Source organism: Myotis daubentonii, chromosome X, assembly GCF_963259705.1.
Source record: "Myotis daubentonii chromosome X, mMyoDau2.1, whole genome shotgun sequence".
NCBI lineage: Eukaryota > Metazoa > Chordata > Mammalia > Chiroptera > Vespertilionidae > Myotis > Myotis daubentonii.
In genome coordinates this window covers 7,290,130-7,312,276 of record NC_081861.1, presented here as the reverse complement: position 1 = coordinate 7,312,276, position 22,147 = coordinate 7,290,130, and the positions used below count along the sequence as shown (strand labels likewise).

Genomic DNA, 22,147 nt, shown 5'->3' with positions numbered 1-22,147 from the left:
ATTGGGGTGACACTGGTTAATAAAATTATAGAGGTTTCAGTTGTACAATTCTGTAATACATAATCTGTGTGCTATATTATGTGTTCACTACCCCAAGTCACGTCTCCTTCCGTCACCCTTTATCCCTCCTTTACCCTCTCCTATCTCCCCCAGCCTTTCCCTCTGGTAATCACCATGCTGTTGTTTGTGTCTATGAGTTTTTTTGTTTTTGCTTTTTGCTTAATCCCTCTTCCTTCCCTTCCCTTCCCTTCCCTTCCCTTCCCTTCCCTTCCCTTTTCTTCCCTCCCCATTCCCTTCCCTTTTCTTCCCTTCCCTTCCCTTTCCTCCTCTTCCCTTTTCTTCCCTTCCCTTCCCTTCCCTTTTCTTCCCTCCCCTTCCCTTCTCTTTCCTTCCTTCCCTTCTCTTTCCTTTTTCATTCCCTTCCCTTCTCTTTCTTTTCCTTCCCTTCTCTTCTCTTTCCTTCTCTTTCCTTCCCTTCCCTTCCCTTTCCCCCTCTTCCCTTTTCTTCCCTTCCCTTCCATTTTCTTTCCTTCTCTTTCCTTTCCTTCATTCCCTTCCCTTCTCTTTCTTTTCCTTCCCTTCCCTTCTCTTTCCTTTCCTTCCTTCCTTCCCCTTCCCTTCCCTTCCTTTCCCTTCCCTCCCTCCCTCCCTTCTTTATTCCTTCCGTTTTTGGCTTCTCTGTTTTTTCTAACTTTTTGGTATACTGACTGTCTACTTCTTGTAAATAATAAAAGAAAACCACAACCCAGTCCCATGTGACAAGCAGTATCTGAGATTAGAGTGGAAAGGATACTGAGCGCGCAGCCTGGTGCCTTCAGGCAGCTGTAAGCAGTTCGCTGTGTCTCCGTAGTGGTGTGGTTGAGGTCCAGGAACATGAGGCTTTTGTGAGTCTGACCTTGTTCCCCTCAACCCTCCCCTGCCAGGTGGAAATGCTGGAGAGGAAGTACGGGGGCTCCTTCTTGAGCCGTAGGGCTGCCAGGACCATCCAGACGGCCTTCCGCCAGTACCGCATGAACAAGAACTTTGAGCGGCTCCGCAGCTCAGCTTCGGAAAGCCGCATGTCCAGACGGATCATCCTTTCCAACATGCGGATGCAGTTCTCCTTTGAGGAGTACGAGAAGGCCCAGAACCCTGCGTACTTCGAGGGCAAGCCTGCCTCGCTGGACGAGGGTGCCATGGCTGGTGCCCGGAGCCACCTGCTAGAACGGGGCCTCCCATATGCAGGCTCCTGTGGAGGGGGCATCGATGGTGGGGGAAGCTCAGTCACCACATCGGGAGAGTTTTCCAATGACATCACAGAGCTGGAGGACTCCTTCTCCAAACAGGTCAGCATCCCTGAAAAGGGCCTTTCCTCCCTATCCCTATGCTCTGGCTACTCCTCCGACTTTTTACCTATACTTCAAACTGAAACATGTGGCCCGACAAGTATTTAAGAACCACTCGCTGCCATGAGTAGGGTCTGTGAGAAGAACGACAAAGAATTGGCAAGACAAAAAATTATATTGTAAAAACAAGCAAGTTAAAAATCTGGGTTTATAGAACACATAAGAACTTGATGCACTGTCAAACTAAGGCCTAACAAACAGTGATGAGCTCCTACTGTGTGTGCTTCATAATGACCTGTGAGATGGGTGGGACACCCCAACTTCACAGAGGAGGCAACTGAGGCTTTGGGACCCTGAGAGGTGGAGTGACTTTTCCGATATGGATTGGAACTCAGCTTTGTCTGGTTCCAAAGCCCACGCCCTTTCACTTACTTCACACTACCACGGGCCAGGCTCTGTGCTGGGCGCCATGAGGGAGACAGCTGAATCACCAGGATCCTTGTTCCCAAAGATCTTCCAGCCATTAGCTCTCAAGGATCTAATGGCCGACACACAGGCACACAACTGTCTTCGGAAATAGAGTGTGCTCAGAGCCATGAGAAAGGATCACATCTAGTACCATGGGAAGCCAGAAGAGGGAGGAGAAACTTTCTTCTGGGGGGATCAGAGAAAGGTTTTTTGAGAAAACAGACAAATAACATTTAGCAAGTTAGAGCTAGTTGGCAGGGTGTTGCTTGCATAGGCATTGCATCAGCAACAGCCTGGAAGGGTAGGAATGTAGCAGGCACTGAGGGTAGTGGGTCATCATTCTAGGCTTGGGTAAGTCAGCACAGCTATTCACGTGCACATTCCAGCTCTGCCATTTCCCAGCTGTGGGACTTTGTACAAACTGTTTAACCTCACTGAAACATGACAAATAAAATAGAGGTAAAACTTTCCTTTTAGAGTTGTTTCAGAGATTCAGTTCAGCTAGGTAATGTATATGGAAACACCTAGTATGTGGTAGCTACTAAGTCCATGTTAGTTTCTTTCCTAAAAACCAAGAAGGTAAATTGTTTAATGAATTAATGAAGCTTTATAAGAGAAGAAATCACTCTGCTCTAACCTCTGTGATGTGGCCCTGTCATCAGCCTGGGTATGCCTCTCTGGAGCTAGCGAAGGCGGGTGTGTTGGGTAGGGTGGGTAGAGGGAAAGAAAGAAGTATTAAAGAAAAATCTGAATCACTCATCAATTCACTCATATAACAAACATTAATTGAACATCTCTTCTGTGTCAAGAAATGTGTTGAGCTAAGTTAGAAAGACAGAAACTAGGCCTGGACCCATCCTTCAAGGGGGAGTGGAGGGAAGAGGTTCATAGTCTGGTAGAGAGATCAAAGAACCAGGCCTAGGCCCAGCTCTCAGTGTTATCCAAGTCTGATGGGGAAGTGTATTAGTTACCTATTGCTGCATAGCAAATGACTCGGGGTCTCTCATAAGGCTATAATCAAGCTTAAGGTGGGGTCGAAATCTCAGAAGACTTGACTGGGGCTGAGAGGTCTGCTTCCAAGCTCACTCCCTTGGCTGTTGGCAGGAGGGTTCAGGTTCTCGCTACATGGGCCTCTCCATAGGACTGCCCATGGCTTCCTGCAGAGCAAAGGGTCTGAGGGAGAGAGAGCACAAGCAAGCGGGCGTACTCAGGACAGAAGCTGTAGTCTTTCATAACCTAATCTCGGAAGTGACACTCATCACTTCTGTCATATGCTATCAGTCCCACAGACCAACCCCAGGACAGTGTGGTACACAAGGGTGTGAATACCAGGAGGCAGGAATCATTGGGGGCCAGTTGAGAGGCTGAATACCACAGGGAGGTAGAGTTACCAGCCATGGTCTGGCTTTTCACGGCTAAATCATATGGGTTTCCTAAGGTAGAAGGAGACAGGGTTCTGGAAGCCTGGAGGAAGCTGGGGCTTTGGTTCACCCAGGGGATGGCAGAGGCAGAAATGTGGATTGAATGAGAGTGGGTGGCATTTGACTTAGGTCTACATGGGCATTGAGGAGGTATTGGGATATCTGAGAGGGGAGCTTGTGGGCATGAGTCCCACTTCCTGTGAGCTCACAATGGCTCCCTGGGAGTTATTTCATATACTGCAGAGAACCTGTGGGGGGAGGGGAATCCCTTTTCTTGGCTGACCAACCAGGAAGTGCTCCCTATTCCCTTCCCCCTCCTCCCTCATTCCCACCCTTCTTCCATCCCTCCAACCCTCCCTTCATCTTCCCTTCCTTTCCCTTTCTGTCCCTCCTTTCCTGTCCCTGCAAACACAGGTAAAGTCTCTGGCTGAATCCATTGATGAGGCCCTGAACTGCCACCCATCGGGGCCCATGTCTGAAGAGACAGGGTCAGCCCAACTGGAGAAGCGAGAGTCGAAGGAACAGCAAGAGGACAGTTCAGCCACGTCCTTCAGTGACCTTCCCCTCTACTTGGATGACCCAATTCCCCCACCATCCCCTGAACGACTGCCCAGCGCAGAGCCCCCACCCCAGAGCCGGCCTGAGTTCTGGGCACCAGCCCCTCTCCCGCCAGTTCCTCCACCAGGGCCACCAGGGACCCGGGAAGATGGGAGCCGTGAGGAAGGCCCTCGAAGGGGGCCTGGGTGCTCGGAGTGTCGGGATTTCCGGCTGCGGGCCGCTCACCTTCCCCTGCTCACCATTGAGCCTCCTAGTGACAGCTCTGTGGACCTGAGTGACCGCTCAGATCGCGGCTCTGTCCACCGCCAGCTGGTGTATGAGGCCGATGGCTGCAGCCCCCATGGAACCCTAAAGCACAAAGGGCCACCAGGCAGGGCCCCAATCCTACACCGCCACTACCCAGCCCCAGAGGGCCCAGCCCCAGCCCCACCAGGGCCCCTGCCACCAGCCCCCAACAGTGGCACTGGGCCCAGTGGTGTGGCTGGGGCTCGGAGGCTGGGGAAGTGCGAGGCGGCAGGCGAGAACTCTGATGGTGGCGATAACGAGAGCCTTGAGAGCTCCAGCAATTCCAATGAGACCATCAACTGCAGCTCTGGCTCCTCTTCGAGGGACAGCCTGAGGGAGCCTCCAGCCACCAGCCTGTGCAAGCAGACTTACCAGCGAGAGACAAGGCACAGCTGGGACTCACCAGCCTTCAACAATGACGTGGTGCAGAGGCGGCATTACAGAATCGGCCTCAACCTCTTCAATAAGTATGTGCTTCCTATTCCTGCCCCCCTTGCCCCTTCCTACCCTGCCACGGGGCACTTCGAATCCCTGGGGCTGAACTCCAAGCAGTAATTTGCTTCTGCCAGCTTTGCATTTTGTGGATGGTGCTTCTCCCCAGCTGTTTAGTGAAGAAGATTGGCAACAGGGTGGCAGAGGAGAGAGTCCCCCAACACACCCATCAGAGGCACTTCTACTCCTAGCACTGCCTCTTACTGGCTGTGTAATCTTGGGTGAGATGCTCCCTTCTCTGGGCCCCAGTTTGCTATCTATAGAATGGATTCTGAACTTGGGGTCCTTAGCCTCCCCTATTTGGTGGGGAGCCAATGTGGTATATAAAGAGCCCTGCTCTGAGAAACAGGACACTGACTTTATCCAGACTCACTGTGTAGCTCTGGGCCAGGTGGGTTCCTTCTTTGGGCTTCAGTGTTTCCATCTATCCACTAGCAGGGTGTGTATATTTGTGGCACTGTGGGGCAAGGTGGAATGCTGGACTAGTCAGTAAGCAGGACCAAGCTCTTTCTAGATATCTGGTCCTGGGCCTGGTCCTTAGGAGTGAGGGGTGAGTGCGACATTTGATTTGAAAACAGTTAGAAAATAAATGCCTTTCATGTGTAGCCTATTAGACACTGCCACCTATATTTAGTTCTCAGAATAACCTGGCAATCTGGGTGGGACTGTCCCTATTTTTTAGAGAAGTAACTGAGGCTTGAAGAAGCAAAGGGAATTGTCCCAAGTCACGCATGGTAAGTGATGGGTGTGAGACTCCTGTCACGCTAAAGTCTCTTCCAATTTTAGCCTCGTGAGGTCTTAAGGCTCTGAGATTCTGAATGTGGGATAGTTCAGACCCAGAGTTGGCCCAGTGGGAAGTAGGAAACACCATGTCTATGGAAACGCTCAGAGGCTGGGTGATGCCTGTACAGGTGGGCCTGGGCCTGGGCCTTGGAAAGGAGGGCTTAGCCTGGAGCTCGGGCCCTCTTCCAGGACTCCTCAGTGCCTGCTGGGAATAGCAAAGCTCCTGGCATAGAGCAGGCTCTCACTAAATTTTAATTTTCTTTCCGTTGTAGTGTGGCTCCAGTGAAGGAGGAAGTTGGGTTGAGGATGCCTTGGAATTTTGAAACTGTGAAATGGGAAAGTGGCCTCAGTTTTCTGAAGGGATTGGACCAAATTATGTATTTGACTTCCTTGGTTCTCCGAGGTCGTGATTGGGCCCAAAATTAGTTCAAGCAATGGGACAGAGGGCCAAGTTCTAAGAGGATGGTCATCTCATCTACCTCCCTTCTTTCTGCAGGAAGCCAGAGAAGGGCATCCAGTATCTGATTGAGCGGGGCTTCCTGTCAGACACACCGGTGGGAGTGGCTCATTTCATCCTGGAACGGAAAGGCCTCAGCCGGCAGATGATAGGGGAATTCCTGGGGAACCGGCAGAAGCAGTTCAACAGAGACGTATTGGAGTGAGGACCCTGGCATGGGGCAGGCTGGGCCAGGGATTCCTGGAAAAGGAGGGCTGGAGGTGGGGGGCAGCCTGTCCTTTCTGCTCAAACTTGCAAAATGGGATGAATGGGCCTTCCTTATCCCATAACCCTCTGCACCAAAAAGGCCTGATCTCTCGGCCCTATTCCTAAAGGCTTCTGCGTGGCCCCAGGTAAGGCACGCTTTTCCTATGGTCTTTGGGTCTCAGTTTTCCCATCTCTGAAATGAGTGCGTAATGGAAAGAACTCTTAGTAGCCACGTGTCTGGACCTGATTTTCTGGGGTGGATTCAATTTCAGATGTTCTGCCCTCACATGTACTTACTTGGGCCATGGGTCCATATTTTGTGGATGTCTATCAATGGAGGAGTTGGTCCATTTGAGCAGGCCAGGGTGGGTCAGAGGTTTTGTGCAGAGGAATTGAGAGTGCCACACTCCCTCCCTCCTCAGCTGTGTGGTGGATGAGATGGACTTCTCCTCCATGGATTTGGATGATGCACTCCGGAAGTTCCAATCCCATATCCGGGTTCAGGGCGAGGCCCAGAAAGTGGAGCGACTCATCGAAGCCTTCAGGTGCGCCTGCTTCCCACTAAAGCTACGTTTCCCTATTTCAGGGGGCAGCATAGTGTGTCTACAGATCACCTCTCTCAGCTTCATACTTTCCTCATCAGAAAATGGCAATTATAAATCTTACCTTGTGAGGCAGTTAAGTTGTGAGGATCCGAGGTAATGTGCTAAAAGTATCTAGCTTGGCATCTGGGACGTGGGACTCCCATAAGTGATGACAACATCAGCAACAATAGCTAGTGTTTGTTGAGCTCTTACCAAGTATCAGGTGCTGAGCTGGGCACTTTATATTATTATTTCACTGAATGCTCACAACAACCCTATAAGGTAGGTGTTTCTATTATTATTTCTGTTTTACAGATGAGAAATTAGTAGTTTAGAGAGGTTAAATAACTTGCCCAGAGTCATACAGTGAATACACGGTGGAACCAGGATTTGAACTTCAGTTTGTCTGACTCCATGTCCCTTAACTCTTTTTTTAATCATCACCCAAGGATATGTTTTTATTGATTTTAGAGAGAGGAAAGGGAGGAGAGAGAGAGAGATGTGAGAAACATCAATCAGTTGCCTCCTGTATACTCCCCTATTGAGATGGAACCCGCAACGTGGGTACATGCCCTGACTGGGAATTGAACCTGAGACAACAGGACAACACTTCAACCAACAAGTCACACTAGCCAGGGCATGACCCTTAACTTTTATAGTCTACTATGAATGCTGCGGGGATCAGGTAGACCTGGGTATAAATCCTGGCCCCACCACTTTGGAGGTATTTAGAGGAGAACGAGAGTTGTTGAGAATTTGTTTCCCATAATGGGTGAAGTTTTCTTTGCAGTCAGAAAGATATAGATTTTCATGCTGGCTTCCCCATTTACCAGCTCTATTACTTTGGGCAAGGTACCTTTCCACTGGGGGTCTCAGTCACTTCATCTGTAAGATGGGGCTGCTAATAGCTACCTTGCAGGACTGTGATAGGACTACATAGGACATGTACATAGACCCTCTGTAGGGTATTTATGTATGAAGCTGAGAGAGGTGATCTGTGGAGTTCAGTAAAAGGTAGTGATTGTGAATTTTACATGCTAGTCTTGGGGAAACTCTGAAGAAAAAGGACACACCCAAAGGGTTTGGGAGTACTTGTTAAAGGAGAGAGTTGGTGGTACCAGACTGGGAGGATGGTGGGTAGGTGGAGATTCCTGGTGCCTGACCCTGGCCCTGGCCCCTCCTGCCCTGCAGCCAGCGGTACTGTGTGTGTAACCCAGCCCTCGTGCGCCAGTTCCGGAACCCAGACACCATCTTCATCCTCGCTTTTGCCATCATCCTCCTCAATACTGACATGTACAGTCCCAGCGTCAAGGCTGAACGCAAGATGAAACTAGATGACTTCATCAAGAACCTGAGAGGTGACCCCAGACCTCCCTGTCAGCTTTTCCTGTCCTTCCCCTGAGAAGGGAATGTGGGCAGGATGGGAGGGTGGGTGAGGAAGGTTCCTTGGAAATTAACCTGTGATGCTCTCACTTTCTACTAAGGCTGGATATTTCTGGGGCATTCATTTATTAATTCATTCGGTCGTTTGGCCATCTACTCATTCCCACACTGAATATTGACTGAGCAAGTCCTAAACAAGAGAGATAAAAGCCCGAGCGTATACTGGCACCCATTCATTCATGTGTCCATTCACCCATCATTCCCTCCTTTTCTCTCTTCTTTATTTATGCCCATAAATACTCAATTATTTTAGTGTCCTTTCCTCTCTTTATGCTTTTATTTTTTTAAATATATTTTTATTGATTTCAAAGAGAGAAAGGGAGAGGGAGAGATAGAAACATTAATGAGAGAGAATCATTGATCGGCTGCCTCCTGCATGCCCCCTACTGGAGATCGAGCCCGCAACCCAGGCATGTGCCCTGACTGGGAATCAAACCCTGACCTCCTGGTCCATAGTTCGATGCTCAAATGCTGAGCCACACTGGCCAGGCTATGTATTTATTTTTTATCTCAACCAGTCAGCCAGCAAGTTGACACTAACCGAGTGCCTCGTGTGCCAGGCACTATAATGGGTGCTAAGGACAGTGGAAGGGCTTCTGCAATAGTCCCTGCCCCAAAAGAGCTCCCCGTTTGTGGGAGAGACTGACTTACAGCACCAGAAACACGACACAAGGAAGAAAGCAAGTGGTGATGTCAGCCTATGATGTCAGGCAGGTCAAAAGGACAGTCAGAGCTCAGGGGAGGGAGAGCTCACCTCCAGAGTGCTTGCTGGAGAATTCATTTTAAGGTGGACCTTGCAGACACAGATAAAGTAGGACTTGACTTACCTGGCAGTAAGAATAACAAAGGCACAGAAGTAGGAAAATCTAAACTTGCCTGGAGAATAATCGAGATGGGATGATCCAGTTGGAAAGGTCAGCTGGAACCAATATACGAGGGCCTTGAGTGCCAGATTAAAGGTTTCACCTTGACCTTTTGTCTTGGTTTATTGTATTGATGTCAGGCCCTGCCTCTCACCAAAGGGCAGCCTCCTAAAAATGGCTCATATGTTAGGATTATTGAAACACAAACAAAAGAGGGAAACAGAATTGTGGCAAAACAAGCAGACAAGACAAATTTGCTGACCTTCGGGGTTTGCACAGTCGATGAGCTTAAATCACTCTGACAGCTGAAGTCAAAAGGCAGTGTGAGGAAGGATGTTCCTTTAGCACCTGGAAAACATTTTCTCCAACAGAAGGTTTAGAGAGAAGAGTGAGTGGGTTTGCTCAGCAGACAATCAGAAATGGAGAAGGATGGTAAACGGGAGGAGCGAGACAGATCAGAGGCCATCTGGAGCTGTCTCCCAGAATCCTTCATTAGTCATTTGTTCATTCATTCATTTGCCTCTCTCTCTCTCTCTCTCTCTCTCTCTCTCTCTCTCTCTCTCTCTCCCCCCATATGTGTGTGTGTTTATATGTACATATGTGTGTGCTTATATATATTTTATATAAAATACATATAAAATATATTTATAAATACATATTTTTATAAATATATATAAATATACATATATATTTTATAAATATATATTATTATATAAAAATATATATTTATTATATATTTATTATTATATATATTTATTATTTATTTACCTATTAAGTAAATAAATAAATGAAATGAATACCTGCTCACTGCAACTTTGGAAAGTAGAGAAAATTAGAGCATTTCTTTTAATTACCTAAAATTCTGCCCCCTGGAGGCAACCATTGTTGATATTTTAGGGTAGTCTAGTGTTTTTTCCTATGCTTATGTAACTTTTTATAAGGTAAAGATCATATATGCAATGTATCCTGCTCTTTTCACTTAACTTGCTACAGTAATGTTTTCATGCTTTTTATAAACATCCGGTTTTTAATAGCTGTAAATTATTTTATTAAACAGATATACTCAGCTCTATTTAGCTGTTCCTCTATTGTTAGAACTTAGGTTATTTTAAAAATTTCCCCTCAGTAGCACTTGTACATATGCCTTGTACAGATTTCTGAGTAATTCCTTAGGGCAGATTCCTACAAGAGGAATCACTGAATATTTATGCTCTTGCCAAATTACCTTCCAAAATATTTAAGTTAATACACTTGCCCGCTTCTTTGCACTCTTAATAACACTGGATATTACTTAACATTATTTTTGCTAGTTAGAAAGGCAAAAAAAGCGTCTAATTGTCTTAATCACAGTATGATCTGAGTTTAGATAAAATCCCCACACTGGGGGTGAGGGGAGGGGTGGGAAAGCAACTGGTTATCTGGTTGAAGGATGCCTCTTGTGGCTGATGCTGACCGAAGGGTTAAGGGCTCCCACTCCTTCTAGACCTGGCTGTTGTTATGACCTAGGCCTGTGTGTGGGGTGCTGTGGAGAACCCCTGCCACCCACTCCCCACATTTATGCCATATATCTTTGTTATTCCCCCCAACCAGGGGTTGACAATGGTGAAGACATCCCTCGAGACCTCCTGGTGGGTATCTACCAGCGAATCCAGGGGCGTGAACTTCGGACCAATGATGACCATGTGTCCCAAGTGCAGGCTGTGGAGCGCATGATTGTGGGCAAGAAGCCAGTAAGTGATTTGTGAAGCTTCAGAGGGGACAGGGTTGGGTCGGCCTCTGCCACCAAGTGGTAAGTCAGTGTCCCTCTCTTGAGCTCTATGCCCACCTCACTTGCTGAAGAGAGTGGGTAGAATGCGTTCCTCAGGGGTCCCGGTGCACAATGAGTGTGACCTCTATGGCAGTGCATCTAGCACACTGCAAGGTACACAGTGGGGTGCTGTATAAATCTCAGCATCCTTCCCGCCTATTTGCCTGTCCATCCCAAGTGGGGAGCCAAGCCAATCGTTGATAACCAAAGTCAAGAACATATTCTAGTCTTTTAGTCAACAAACATTGATGGATGCTTTCCACTGAGCCCAACATTTCACTGGGCACCAGGGATGCAGATATGAATCAGATGTGGTCTCTATCCTTGGGGGCTCTTACAGAGCCTGGGGGGGGTGGTATCAGACACAGACACAATACTTCTGCCTTCCAGTTAGTTTAGGGGCACACAAAGGAGGGAGAGGTCATTTTCAGTCCGTGGAGAGCAGGAATGGCTTATTGGAAGAGATGACACTGGAAGAGTGGAATGTGGCCATATGGAGCTGAGCAGGAAACGCATTCCAGACAGGGAGCTACCAGGACAAAGGCAAGGCAGCAGACAAGCCCAGGCCTTAGTTTCTTAGGCTTATTGTATCTGAGCGACAATGATATGTATCCGAGATAAACATCCTCTTGCGGTCAATGTTAAGGTGCCTGAAGCTGCTGTGCTGGTCTTGCTGACACCTATTTCTTTATATATTTTTTTAATGCTTTTATTGATTTGAGAGAGAGGAAGGGGGAGGAATAGATAGAAACATCGATGAGAGAGAATCATGGATCAGCTGCCTCCTGCATGCCCCCTATTAGGGATGGAGCCCACAACCCCGGGCATGTGCCCTCACCAGGAATCCAGCCATGACCTGCTGGTTCATAGGTGGATGCTCAACCACTGAGCCACACTGGCTGGGCTGACACCTATTTCTTTTTTTTAAAATATATTTGTATTGATTTCAGAGAGGGAGAGAGAGATAGAAACATAAATGATGAGAGAGAATCACTGATCGGCTGCCTCCTGCACTCTCCACACTGAGGATAGAACCTGCAACCTGGGCATGTGCCCCTGACAGGAGTCGAACCCAGTACCCTTCAGTCCACAGGACGATGCTCTATCCACTGAACCAAACCAGCTAGGGCCTGACATCTATTTTTTCATGCCTATCTAGGTACTGTCTCTTCCTCACCGTCGACTGGTTTGCTGCTGCCAGCTCTATGAGGTGCCAGATCCAAACCGCCCCCAGAGGCTAGGGTTGCATCAGCGGGAGGTCTTCCTCTTCAATGACCTCCTTGTGGTAAGAGCGCTGTGAGAGGCGATGGAGAGGAGGTGGTGAGCTGGGCCCCTGTGTGCTTTGAACCATGTTAACATTAGTGGTGGCAATATGGTAGGTGAAGTGTTCTGCCACGTGATCTGTGCGGTCTTGGACAGGTATAGGCCACCCCTGCCCTTCCTTTACCTCCTGGATCCTTTTGGAGGTAATGACAGCCACATGGGGGCAGAAAATGTGAGGAACATTGGAGATGATAGGCTTACAGCCTGGGAAGTGGTAGGAATGTCCTGGTCCACTTCAGTAGCCTGGAGGGTTAGGTGGAGGGAGGTGAACCTATGACCCTGGTTCTGTCTGGAACCTTTGGGTGGCCAGGGTGCTTATGATTTTTAAAACCAAGTTTATCACCAGTGTCCATATGCATGTTTCAGAGCTGGGACTCTGAGGAGTCTGCAGGTGGGAAGGGAATTTCAGGGTCTCCTGTCCAGCCTCTCACCCACAGCAAGAACTGGCTTCCTACATGGCCCCCTGCTTGTGTGACTTCCAGGACAGAAGGCTGCTAAAATCTGTCTCGCAATGGGTTTCTTCCAGCAATTGTCACTCAACCCTTGGGATCACAGGGAAAAGATCTCTCTCTGCTCAGGGATTTGAGGACAGTGATCCCCCTTGATCCTCTCTCCTTCAGAGCAGGGTCTCTCAACTTTGGTGCTATTGACATTTGGGGCCAGATAATTCATTGTGGTGGGAGCTGTTCTGTGCATTGTAGGATATTTAGCAGCATTTGGTCTCTATCTACTAGATGTCTGTTGCATTTCTTCAACCAAAAATGTCTCCAGACATTGTTAAATTTCCCCTGGGGGTGGGCAAAGTCACTCCCTGTTGAGAGTCGCTGCTTTAGATGAAGTCCCTCCAGTGCCCTCTCTGAGCTTTAATTTCCTACTCTGTGAAATGGTGCTACTCCCTATCTCATATGGTTGTCCTAAGGATGAAATAAGAGGTCAGGTATGGAATAGCGTAGCCCAGAGGAGTTCCTGGCCCATACAGTGGTTGAATAAATGTTTCAACATCCATCACACACTGATCCTTGTGTGTGTCCAGCCCCATGCTAGGTACTGGGTGCACAGAGATGACTGAGACTCAGTCCTTGTTCTTAGGGAGAGAGAGAGAGAGAGAGAGAGAGAGAGAGAGAGAGAGAGAGAGAGAGAGAGAGAGAGAGAGAGAGAAACATCGATTGATTGCCTCCCATACGCACCCCAATGGGATGGAACCGCAACCTAGTTATGTGCTCTGGACAGAAATCGAAACTGCAACCTTTTGGTGTGCAGGACGACACTCCAACTGACTGAGCCACCAGGCCAGAGCCAAATAATTTGCTTTTAAACACAAAGTGCAGATTGCTCTGCTTGAATCTGTGCGACGCATTCACAGCCTACGTTAGTTGAGGCCAGAGTGCCCAAGTGCTTGATAAAGACCTTGGGTGGTTGAGAGGAAGGTGTTAACTGTATACATTGGGTGCTGGGGCCCATGGGTGGGTGAAATACATGAAAACCAGACTCCTCTCTCTTGGTGCTCCTGGTCCAGCAGGGGGCGATCACACACTCAGAGTGCTCCCCTCAAGCCTGATGATAGTGAAGGCACAGAATCAGCAAGCACTCTGGAGGTGGGGGTGGATATGTGTGTGGGATGTTAGGACATGCTTCCTGGGGGGAGTAGCATTCAGTTACTTCCTGTGAAATTGTAAACACCTGTTTGTGCAACATCATTACATCAGGAAGTTGTATTTTCTCCTGTGTCTCCTGTTGTGCTCCTCAAGCTTCAGTTCTCCCCAGTTTGTGGGCATGTGTGTTTGTGTGTAGATGTCTATCAGTGGCAGTGGGAGGGGCGGGAGGTTATGAGAAATAGGTGCCGTTTGGAAATCCCCCACCCCAAACCCTGCCTCTCGTCTTTTTCCCATCCCTACCAAAGGTCACCAAAATTTTCCAGAAGAAGAAGATCTTGGTGACGTACAGCTTCCGTCAGTCTTTTCCCCTCGTGGAAATGCACATGCAGCTCTTCCAGAATTCATGTGAGTCCCTCCTTGGATCCCATCATCCCAAGAGTCTATGCTATGGTCCCCATGCTCATCCTTCATTCACTCTGACCTCCAGTTTGGGGAGTCCTTTATAACTGCACTGAGGTCACCTACTTGGTCCTGGGATGTAGGGCCGGCCAAGGTGGAGTATGACTTGGGTCTGTGCCCTAGGGAGCTCATGGTCCACAGTGTGTATGTTTTCTGGTGGGCCGAGGAGATGGTGATAATGCTGCACTTTGAAGGACTGAGCCAGAGGAACTTTGTTGGGTGGCCTTCTGGGCAGAAGAAACAATGTGGGTAGAGGTAGAGGATTAAAGGAAGGGTTCTAGAAGGCAGCTAGAGTTCAGTTTGCCCTTACATCCCAGAGTAGAGGGAGTAACATGGCCGTGACTCCCAGGAGGCTCTTGGAGACATTGGGGACCAAGGGGAGCCAGAGTTGGACATTAGAAATATTATTTTGCATATGAGCCACCTTGCTTCAGTCCTGACAAAGGGGCCCCACTTCCCCTTGCCCCACAGATTACCAGTTTGGAATCAAGTTGCTGTCTGCAGTACCTGGTGGGGAGCGGAAAGTCCTCATCATTTTCAACGCCCCCAGCCTCCAGGATAGGCTGCGCTTTACGTCTGACCTGCGCGAGTCCATCGCTGAAGTGCAGGAGATGGAGAAATACCGCGTGGAGTGTGAGTAGCCCCGCCATGTCGCCTATTTCCCATCCTGATACGGTGCCCTGTCGACACCAAGCATCCTGTCCTCTTAAAAAATCTCAGAGTTGAGGGTTAGCTTGCCCAACCTTCCTACTCTCATTCCAGGAACCCTTCAGCCTCTGCTTGAATACCTTCAGTGACTAGGGGCTCATTACCTGCCAAGCTCTGATTATTATTCCAAGCCCTAATTATGAGCAACTCTTGTTTCTAATGAAAGGCATCAGGGAGAAGAATCAGGGTATTGGAGGCAGGACGCTAGTTTCAGATCCCAGGTATGCTACTTATTATCTGGGTAAGCTGGAGCAAGTCGTTTGACTCTCTGAGTCCCAATTTCTTCCTACGTGAATTGAGATAATGAACTCCTTCACAGAGCAGGGGAGATTCAATGAGATAAGGCCGATGTAGTGTCCTCCATGCTAGTAGGACACAAGTGTTGAACATCCTAAGTGACCAACCAGTGTTAGCCTCCTTCCCAGCCTTTCCTCTCCTGTCCCCACATGCTAGCTCCTTGGCTGATTCCAGTGTCCCATCCTCCAAGCTCCAGCGACCACACCAAATCATTTTGATTGTATATAATGGAAAATAGTGATTGCATCTCATTCGTCTCAATGCTGTCCACGTTTTTTCTCCTCCAGACTAAGCAGTTACAGTTAAGTAACATGGTATTAAGGAGAGAGAGAAACATTGATGTAGAGAGAGAAACATTGATTTGTTGCCTCCCATATGCACCCCAACTGGGGATAGAACCCACAACCTAGGTATGTGCCTGGATCCTTGAGACCCTGGGACATTCAAGGAGAGGGATACGTGTACCAAGATGGGGTGAGGGGATAGAAGGCTTCATGACCTCCGCAAGGGGCAGGGGTATAAGGAGGCCAAAGAGCACGGGCTTCGGACTCATGCAGATCTGCTTCCAGAATGTTGGCTCCCCCGTTTACAGCTGTATGACCCTGGGCAAGCTCTGAGACTTCTCAGACTCTCAGTTTCATCCTCTGAAACTGTGGATGATAACATTTACCTCGGAACTCTTGTGAGGATGGAGAGAGATCAGGGACATGTAGTGCCCAGCATAGTGTGGGCACATATCAGAGGGCACGATTCCTGCCCTTCCAGGAACCCTCTGCTCTGGAGCAATGTATCTGAGAACTGAGCGGACTCTGGAACGATTGCCCTTTGCCAACATCTAGAAGGGCCTTTGTGCCCCTCCTGCAAACCAGCCATTGGGAAGCTCTGTTTGGAAGGGCAGGGCTGGTTTAGGAGACCAAACTGAGAGCGGGCAGGGCCAGGGAAAAGTAGGAAGAGCAAGAGGAGGAGGAGCAGGAGCTGAGAGGGAGGAAGGGAAGACCAAGCCAGCGGAGACAGCATAAGACAGGACTGGAGACTGGGCGCTGCAAGGGGCTTGGGAGATGTACCTGAGGGTTGTGGGGCCGTGATGGAGGTCCAGGGGTGCTGACATTGGATTGCTGTCTCCTCCCTGCCACCCAGCGGAACTAGAGAAGCAGAAAGGTATGATGCGGCCTAATGCTTCACAGCCCGGCGGGGCCAAGGACTCAGTGAATGGCACGCTGGCCCGCAGCAGCCTGGAGGACACGTATGGCGCAGGCGATGGGCTCAAGCGGGGCGCACTCAGCAGTTCCCTGCGAGACCTGTCAGATGCAGGCAAGTGTCCTGGGGCCCTGCCCTGGCTGGGGAGACGTGGGACCTGGAGTCCTCTTCGCCTCCTTTCACTGACCACCAGCCTTCCCTGCACCCGCCACACATGCACACCCCCTGCCTTCATCCAGGGCCCTGGGTGCTGCGCTGCAGGGGGGCCTGGGAGCCAGGTCAGAACAGGTGGAGCCCAGGGTTTGGGCCAGGGAGTGTGAAGTGGGGCCACAGTCTTAGCCCCTCTCTGCTGCTCCACCTCTCCTCCTCTCTTTCCTCTTCTATTTCTCTGGCACCACCTCTCCTCCTCCTCCATGTCTTCCTCCTTCTGCTCCTCCTTCTCCACCTCTCCTCTTCCCCACCCCACCCCTCTTCAACGGGGGAAAGGGAATAGGGGTGTTGGTCCCCGGGAGGGGCCCAGGCCTGGTGCCCAGCTCAGGAGCCCAGCAGGGTGGGGAGCGGGGGTTGCCACTCTGACGCTGGGCTCCTTGCTTGTGGGTGCAGGGAAGCGGGGGCGGCGTAACAGCGTGGGATCGCTGGACAGCACCATCGAAGTAAGTGCCAGCTCCCACCCAACTCGTCCTCTGCATGAGCCCTGCCCTGCGTGCACCCCTGCACCCCGGAGGAGGAGGGGCCCTATTGCTCCCCCTTCCCTGCTGGGAACCCTGCGGCTGCCTCTCCCAGCCAACTACTCTCTCCATCTGTCCTCAGCTCTGTCTGTCCTCACTCTGCCTGTCTCTCAGTCTGTCTCCCACACTCCCGGGCCCCTTCTCAACCCCTGGGCCACCTCCAAGTAGCGAGGCCCTTGGAGTTGGGCCTCGAGGAGCTCCTACCTCAAGTCCTGCTCTTGGAGCCTGAGCGAGTCACTGTCTCTCTGGGTCTAACACTGTCTCCGCCTACAAAAGGGGGATGAGATGGAGGGCCGCTCACTCCCTCTCCCAGCGGAGGCTCAGAGGAGATAGTGGATGTGATGCACCTGCTGGGGGCACCGCAGGCACAAGGACAGGACTGTTATGTGATCGCTTTCCATGATGCTGCGGGGGCTTCCTGTCTCCCCAGCTCCAGCCCTCAGGGCCCAGGGGAACTTTAGGGTTGGGGATTTAGGGCATCTAGGCTGGCCTGACTCGCCCCCCTCCCCCTTCCAGGGGTCCGTTATTAGCAGTCCGCGCCCTCACCAGAGGATGCCACCTCCGCCCCCACCCCCGCCGCCAGAGGAGTACAAGAGCCAGAGGCCCGTCTCCAACTCCTCATCCTTCCTGGGCTCCCTATTTGGAAGCAAGCGGGGCAAGGGGCCCTTCCAGATGCCACCGCCGCCAACAGGCCAGGCCTCTGCCTCCTCTTCATCTGCTTCTTCCACCCACCACCACCACCACCACCATCACCATGGTCACAGCCACGGGAGCCTGGGGGTGCTGCCCGACGGGCAGTCCAAGCTCCAGGCCCTGCATGCCCAGTATTGCCAAGGACCAGGCCCCGCCCCGCCTCCCTACCTTCCACCCCAGCAGCCCCCTCTGCCCCCTCCTCCTCAGCAGCCCCCACCCCTGCCTCAACTGGGCTCCATTCCACCACCTCCCGCCTCAGCCCCACCTGTGGGGCCACATCGCCATTTCCACACCCACGGCCCAGTCCCAGGCCCCCAGCACTACACGTTGGGCCGGCCAGGCAGAGCTCCCAGACGGGGCGCTGGAGGACACCCTCAGTTCGCTCCACACGGCCGCCACCCCTTGCACCAGCCCACGTCCCCATTGCCCCTGTACAGTCCTGCTCCCCAGCACCCTCCAGCTCACAAGCAGGGCCCCAAGCACTTCATCTTCAGCCACCACCCACAGATGATGCCAGCAGCAGGGGCCTCTGGGGGCCCAGGATCCCGGCAACCAGGGGGCTCCTACTCCCACCCGCACCACCCGCAGTCACCATTGTCACCACATTCGCCCATCCCACCGCACCCCTCCTACCCACCCCTGCCCCCTCCTTCTCCCCACACCCCGCACTCACCCCTGCCACCCACCTCGCCCCATGGCCCCCTGCACGCCTCTGGGCCCCCTGGCACGGCCAACCAACCCTCTGCAAACCCTAAGGCCAAACCAAGTCGGATCAGCACCGTGGTCTGATGCATGGAGAGAGGGAGCTGGGGCCCAGGGAGGTCCGGGGCAATCCACAGGAGAGGGGCCTTGCACCCTCTCTGCTTCCCCAGTTTTTCCAAAATACACACACACAGAAGTGTCCTCCTCCCCACTTCCTCCCTGCCTTGGGACCCCTCCTCTAACCCCCAATGGTTGCCATGGGGTTTCCTTCCAGATTCGAGGATCTTTGCCACTTGAAGCCTGGGCATGGCTCAAGCTCTGGGGAGTGTTGAGGACCTTTTGGAGATCCTCATGCTCCTTCTCCTCTCCTCATCCTCCCTCCTCCCCCAGGTCTAGCTGGGTGACCTCAGACCTCCCCGCCAGTGTGAGCTTCCTGGCTGGTAGGGAGGGCCAGATGTCAGGGGCTCGGAGGGAGCTCCGTAGAGTTGTGGCCAAACCTTAGTGCTCGGCCCTCTCTCTGACCTCAGGGCCTGGCTCCACATTTCCATGTGACTCCGCCTGCCCTACCGGAGGACACGGACTGTCCGCACACTAGGTGGATGGGCCCCCACTTATGCTGCCCCCCCAACGGGGCAGTGCTTCCTCTCCAGAGCCAGTCTGTGCCCCAGCCCAGACGCTCAGCTTCAGGACCTTGCCTCTTCTTGCAACGTTCTTATCCTGATCAAAGTCCAGACAGGTTGGGCGGGGGGCTCAGGTCTGGGATGAGAAGGGCACTGCCCTCCCTCACCCATATTGCATGCCCCCCCCATCCCTTACACCTCTCCCACCTACAACCGAAGACAGTGCACTTTACAGATATGACCCACACACCTCGCTGGGACAGAGCGCCCAGCATCAGCCCTGGGGAGAGGCTCCCAGAGAGCCACCATGAGCCCAAGATGTCCTTCCTGAGGCAGAGATGGAAGCCATCAGAGTGGGGGCTGGGAGCCAGGATGCCCAAGTCCTTCTGTTCATCAAAATCCTCTGCTGCCTCTCCAGCCCCTTTCCAGCCCTGTTTATTTATTATAAATATATTTTTTACAAACTCCAGCTCCTCCTCTTGCCCTGCAGATCCAGCTCCTTTCACAGCCCCTCCCACCCTCCCACCCCCCTCTCTACCATGGGCTGCAGTGGACAAACAGGCCTGGCTGGCTGAAGGGCCAGGGACCGTGGAGCCTGGGGGCAGGGGAGGGCAGCAGCGGGAGGGGCTGTATGGAGAGGAGCTGGGGTTTAGGCATTGTCTTTTTTCCTCCTTGTATATAAGAATGTATATTTGATGCCTCATAAAAGACCTTGTGCTCACCTCCCGCCTCTGCCTCCTCCTTATGCCCCCTCCCCCAAGGTGAAGCCCAGGAGAGAGAGGCCTTAGCCTGGGTGAGGTGCTTCAATTGGGTGGGAGGTGGGGATGAGGGAGGTTTTCCTATCACATTAACAGTCTGCATGAGAGAGTAGTGAGACTCGGTGGTGGAGTTGATCCAGTTCAAATGCTGGGGGGGTTTCCTTGCTGGGTACGCACTCTTGGGAAAGATACCCTCTCTGAATTGTTATCGCAGTTGAAAACTTGGGGTGATGAGCCCTTGCCACACAGAGGTAACATGTCAAGCGTGGAGTAGATGCTCAGCAAGTGAGTTCCCCTCTCTTCCGTTCCCAGGCTGGGTACTTCCTTCTCTTGTGGCATCTGTACTCACCCTTCCTGTGGCTGGTTTGGCTTTGCCCTGGATCCTCTCCCCTCCCCACAGCCGCCTACATTTCTGTTCTGGAAGGGGGGTGGTGACTTGGGCCAGGAAGCCAGGCGCTAGATACATTAGAAGAGCTCTGTGTATATACTTAGGATGTTAGATAACAAATAGCAGGACTCCCTTTAGTTTACAGAAGAGGAGGCAGGCCCAGGCAAGCAAAGGATATTTCCCAAGGCCATAAAACAGTCCCTCAAACAGCCTCCCTATGAAATGGAGTTTCCAGCACCACTGATTATGTCCTGGGCCACACCAGAGCTCAGGAGGAATGGGGTTAGCAGGGCCCCAGAAGCAGCAGTCAGGAAATATTTTTGGTGCCTTTTTAGAGTCTGGAATGGCCTTTAAGAAGGCCTGGTTTAGATGGCCCTACTCTTTAGCATCTTTAAAATACATACACACGTGTGTGTGTGTGTGTGTGTGTGTGTGTGTGTGTGTGTGTGTGTGTTGGTTTCAGGGAGAGGGAGAGAGGGATAGAAACATCAATGAGAGAATCATCAAACAGCTGCCTCCTGCAACCCCCCACTGGGGATCAAGTCTGCAACCTGGGAATGTGCCCTGACCGGGAATCCAACTATGCCCTCCTGGTTCATGGGTTAACACTCAACCACTGAACAACACCTGCTGGGTTACTCTTTAGCATCTTGAATCAATGTTTTCTTCCTCATATGCACATTTAAGCAAAAGCTGCAGCTGGGGCCATTTAAGCATTTGATGCCTCTCTGAGGACCAGACCTAAGCGTTTGAAGAGCTTAGACCCGGAGGGTCAGGAATGAAGTCCAACCAGCACATTTTTGTTTCTTTCCTTGTAGACCAAGCTGCACTGCCTTTAGTCATGCCCCTCTTCTCCTACCTTCAGTTTGGTGCTGGTTTTACCTTCCCAAAGCTCAGTTTTAGCACTCAAATCCTGGCTCAGTCGCAGACTTGACTGTGTTGCTTTTGGCAAGTCACCTACCCGGACACTCAAAGCTTGGTGTTTCCCCTGTAAAATAGGGACAATAATTTTTCAGGGCAATTGTTAATAGATGCATGTGAAATGCCCACCTCCTGCCAGACACACAGTAAGCTATTTTCAACCACCTACAGAAAGATGTGTAAACTTGTCTTGATGTTGGAGATTCACCATGTGGCGCCAGCCGATCTCTGGAGTCCTCTCATTCCTCGCCCACATTGTGGATATCCACTCACTCCTCCCTGAAAAGGCCTGTAATTTCCAAACTCAGTACAGTTGACCATTGAATAACAAGGGTATGAACTGCATGGGTCCATTTCTATGTCGATTTCTGATCTACGGTGGGTCAGCACCCTTACCCCTCTCCTTAACATTGTTCAAGGGTCAACTGTTTTTTACCTGTGCCTTTCCCCTTGCCAGGCATGCTCTCCCCAACATCTCTGATGAAGTTTTTCTCTCTTCTGTAAATTGGGCTTAAAGGACCCATCCCTCACAGAATGTGCCCTTGGTCACATCTTCTGAGATGCCTCAGATCATTATCTATCTCCCCCCCTCCCTAACCTCCCTCAGGGTATAAGTGGCTCAAGAGTGACACTGGTCTGAGTGATCTCTGTTCAGAGCATTGTCCCCGGCAAATGCTCGGTACATCACAGATGACACTAAAATATGGCTAATTTGAATGAATAGTTCTTTCTATGCCAAATCTTAGAGTAAGTTGTCTTTGGTTGAGTTATTGATTGATGTTCCTGTGCCCCAAACTTTGGGGCCCCCTTGGAACATCCTCCTGTTTCCTTCAGCTCTTTCTGATGTTCTCCTCCTCCCCTCCTCATTGCAGTCCCAGCACTGGGTTGTCCGGGCCCCACCTTCCCACTCTCCCCTGGAGGCTTACCAATCAGAGCGGGGAGGGGTAGTTCAGCTCCTCCTCTGAAGGGTTCTACTGCCAGTCTTTCTAAGGATGTGAATGGGGAGGGACAACACATAACAAAGGA

At 51.1% G+C, this 22,147-nt stretch overlaps 1 protein-coding gene across 6 annotated transcripts in view; it reads left to right on the top strand.

Moving 5' to 3' along the window:
• The window catches only part of IQSEC2 (IQ motif and Sec7 domain ArfGEF 2), an 84,174-nt gene extending 64,399 nt beyond the window's left edge, over positions 1 to 19,775 (top strand). For 5 of the 6 annotated variants that reach the window (XM_059679157.1, XM_059679156.1, XM_059679158.1 and 2 more), the window contains 12 exons: positions 924 to 1,325; positions 3,629 to 4,524; positions 5,829 to 5,990; positions 6,458 to 6,580; positions 7,811 to 7,977; positions 10,516 to 10,655; positions 11,892 to 12,017; positions 13,956 to 14,055; positions 14,581 to 14,742; positions 16,252 to 16,425; positions 16,915 to 16,964; positions 17,556 to 19,775. In XM_059679157.1, the coding sequence (XP_059535140.1) occupies positions 924 to 1,325; positions 3,629 to 4,524; positions 5,829 to 5,990; positions 6,458 to 6,580; positions 7,811 to 7,977; positions 10,516 to 10,655; positions 11,892 to 12,017; positions 13,956 to 14,055; positions 14,581 to 14,742; positions 16,252 to 16,425; positions 16,915 to 16,964; positions 17,556 to 18,521 (3,468 nt within the window). In that variant the 3' untranslated portion in view covers positions 18,522 to 19,775. The remainder of the gene's footprint in view (positions 1 to 923; positions 1,326 to 3,628; positions 4,525 to 5,828; positions 5,991 to 6,457; positions 6,581 to 7,810; positions 7,978 to 10,515; positions 10,656 to 11,891; positions 12,018 to 13,955; positions 14,056 to 14,580; positions 14,743 to 16,251; positions 16,426 to 16,914; positions 16,965 to 17,555) is intronic. The other variant, XM_059679160.1, reaches the window with a different exon arrangement.
• Positions 19,776 to 22,147: the final 2,372 nt, after the last annotated feature.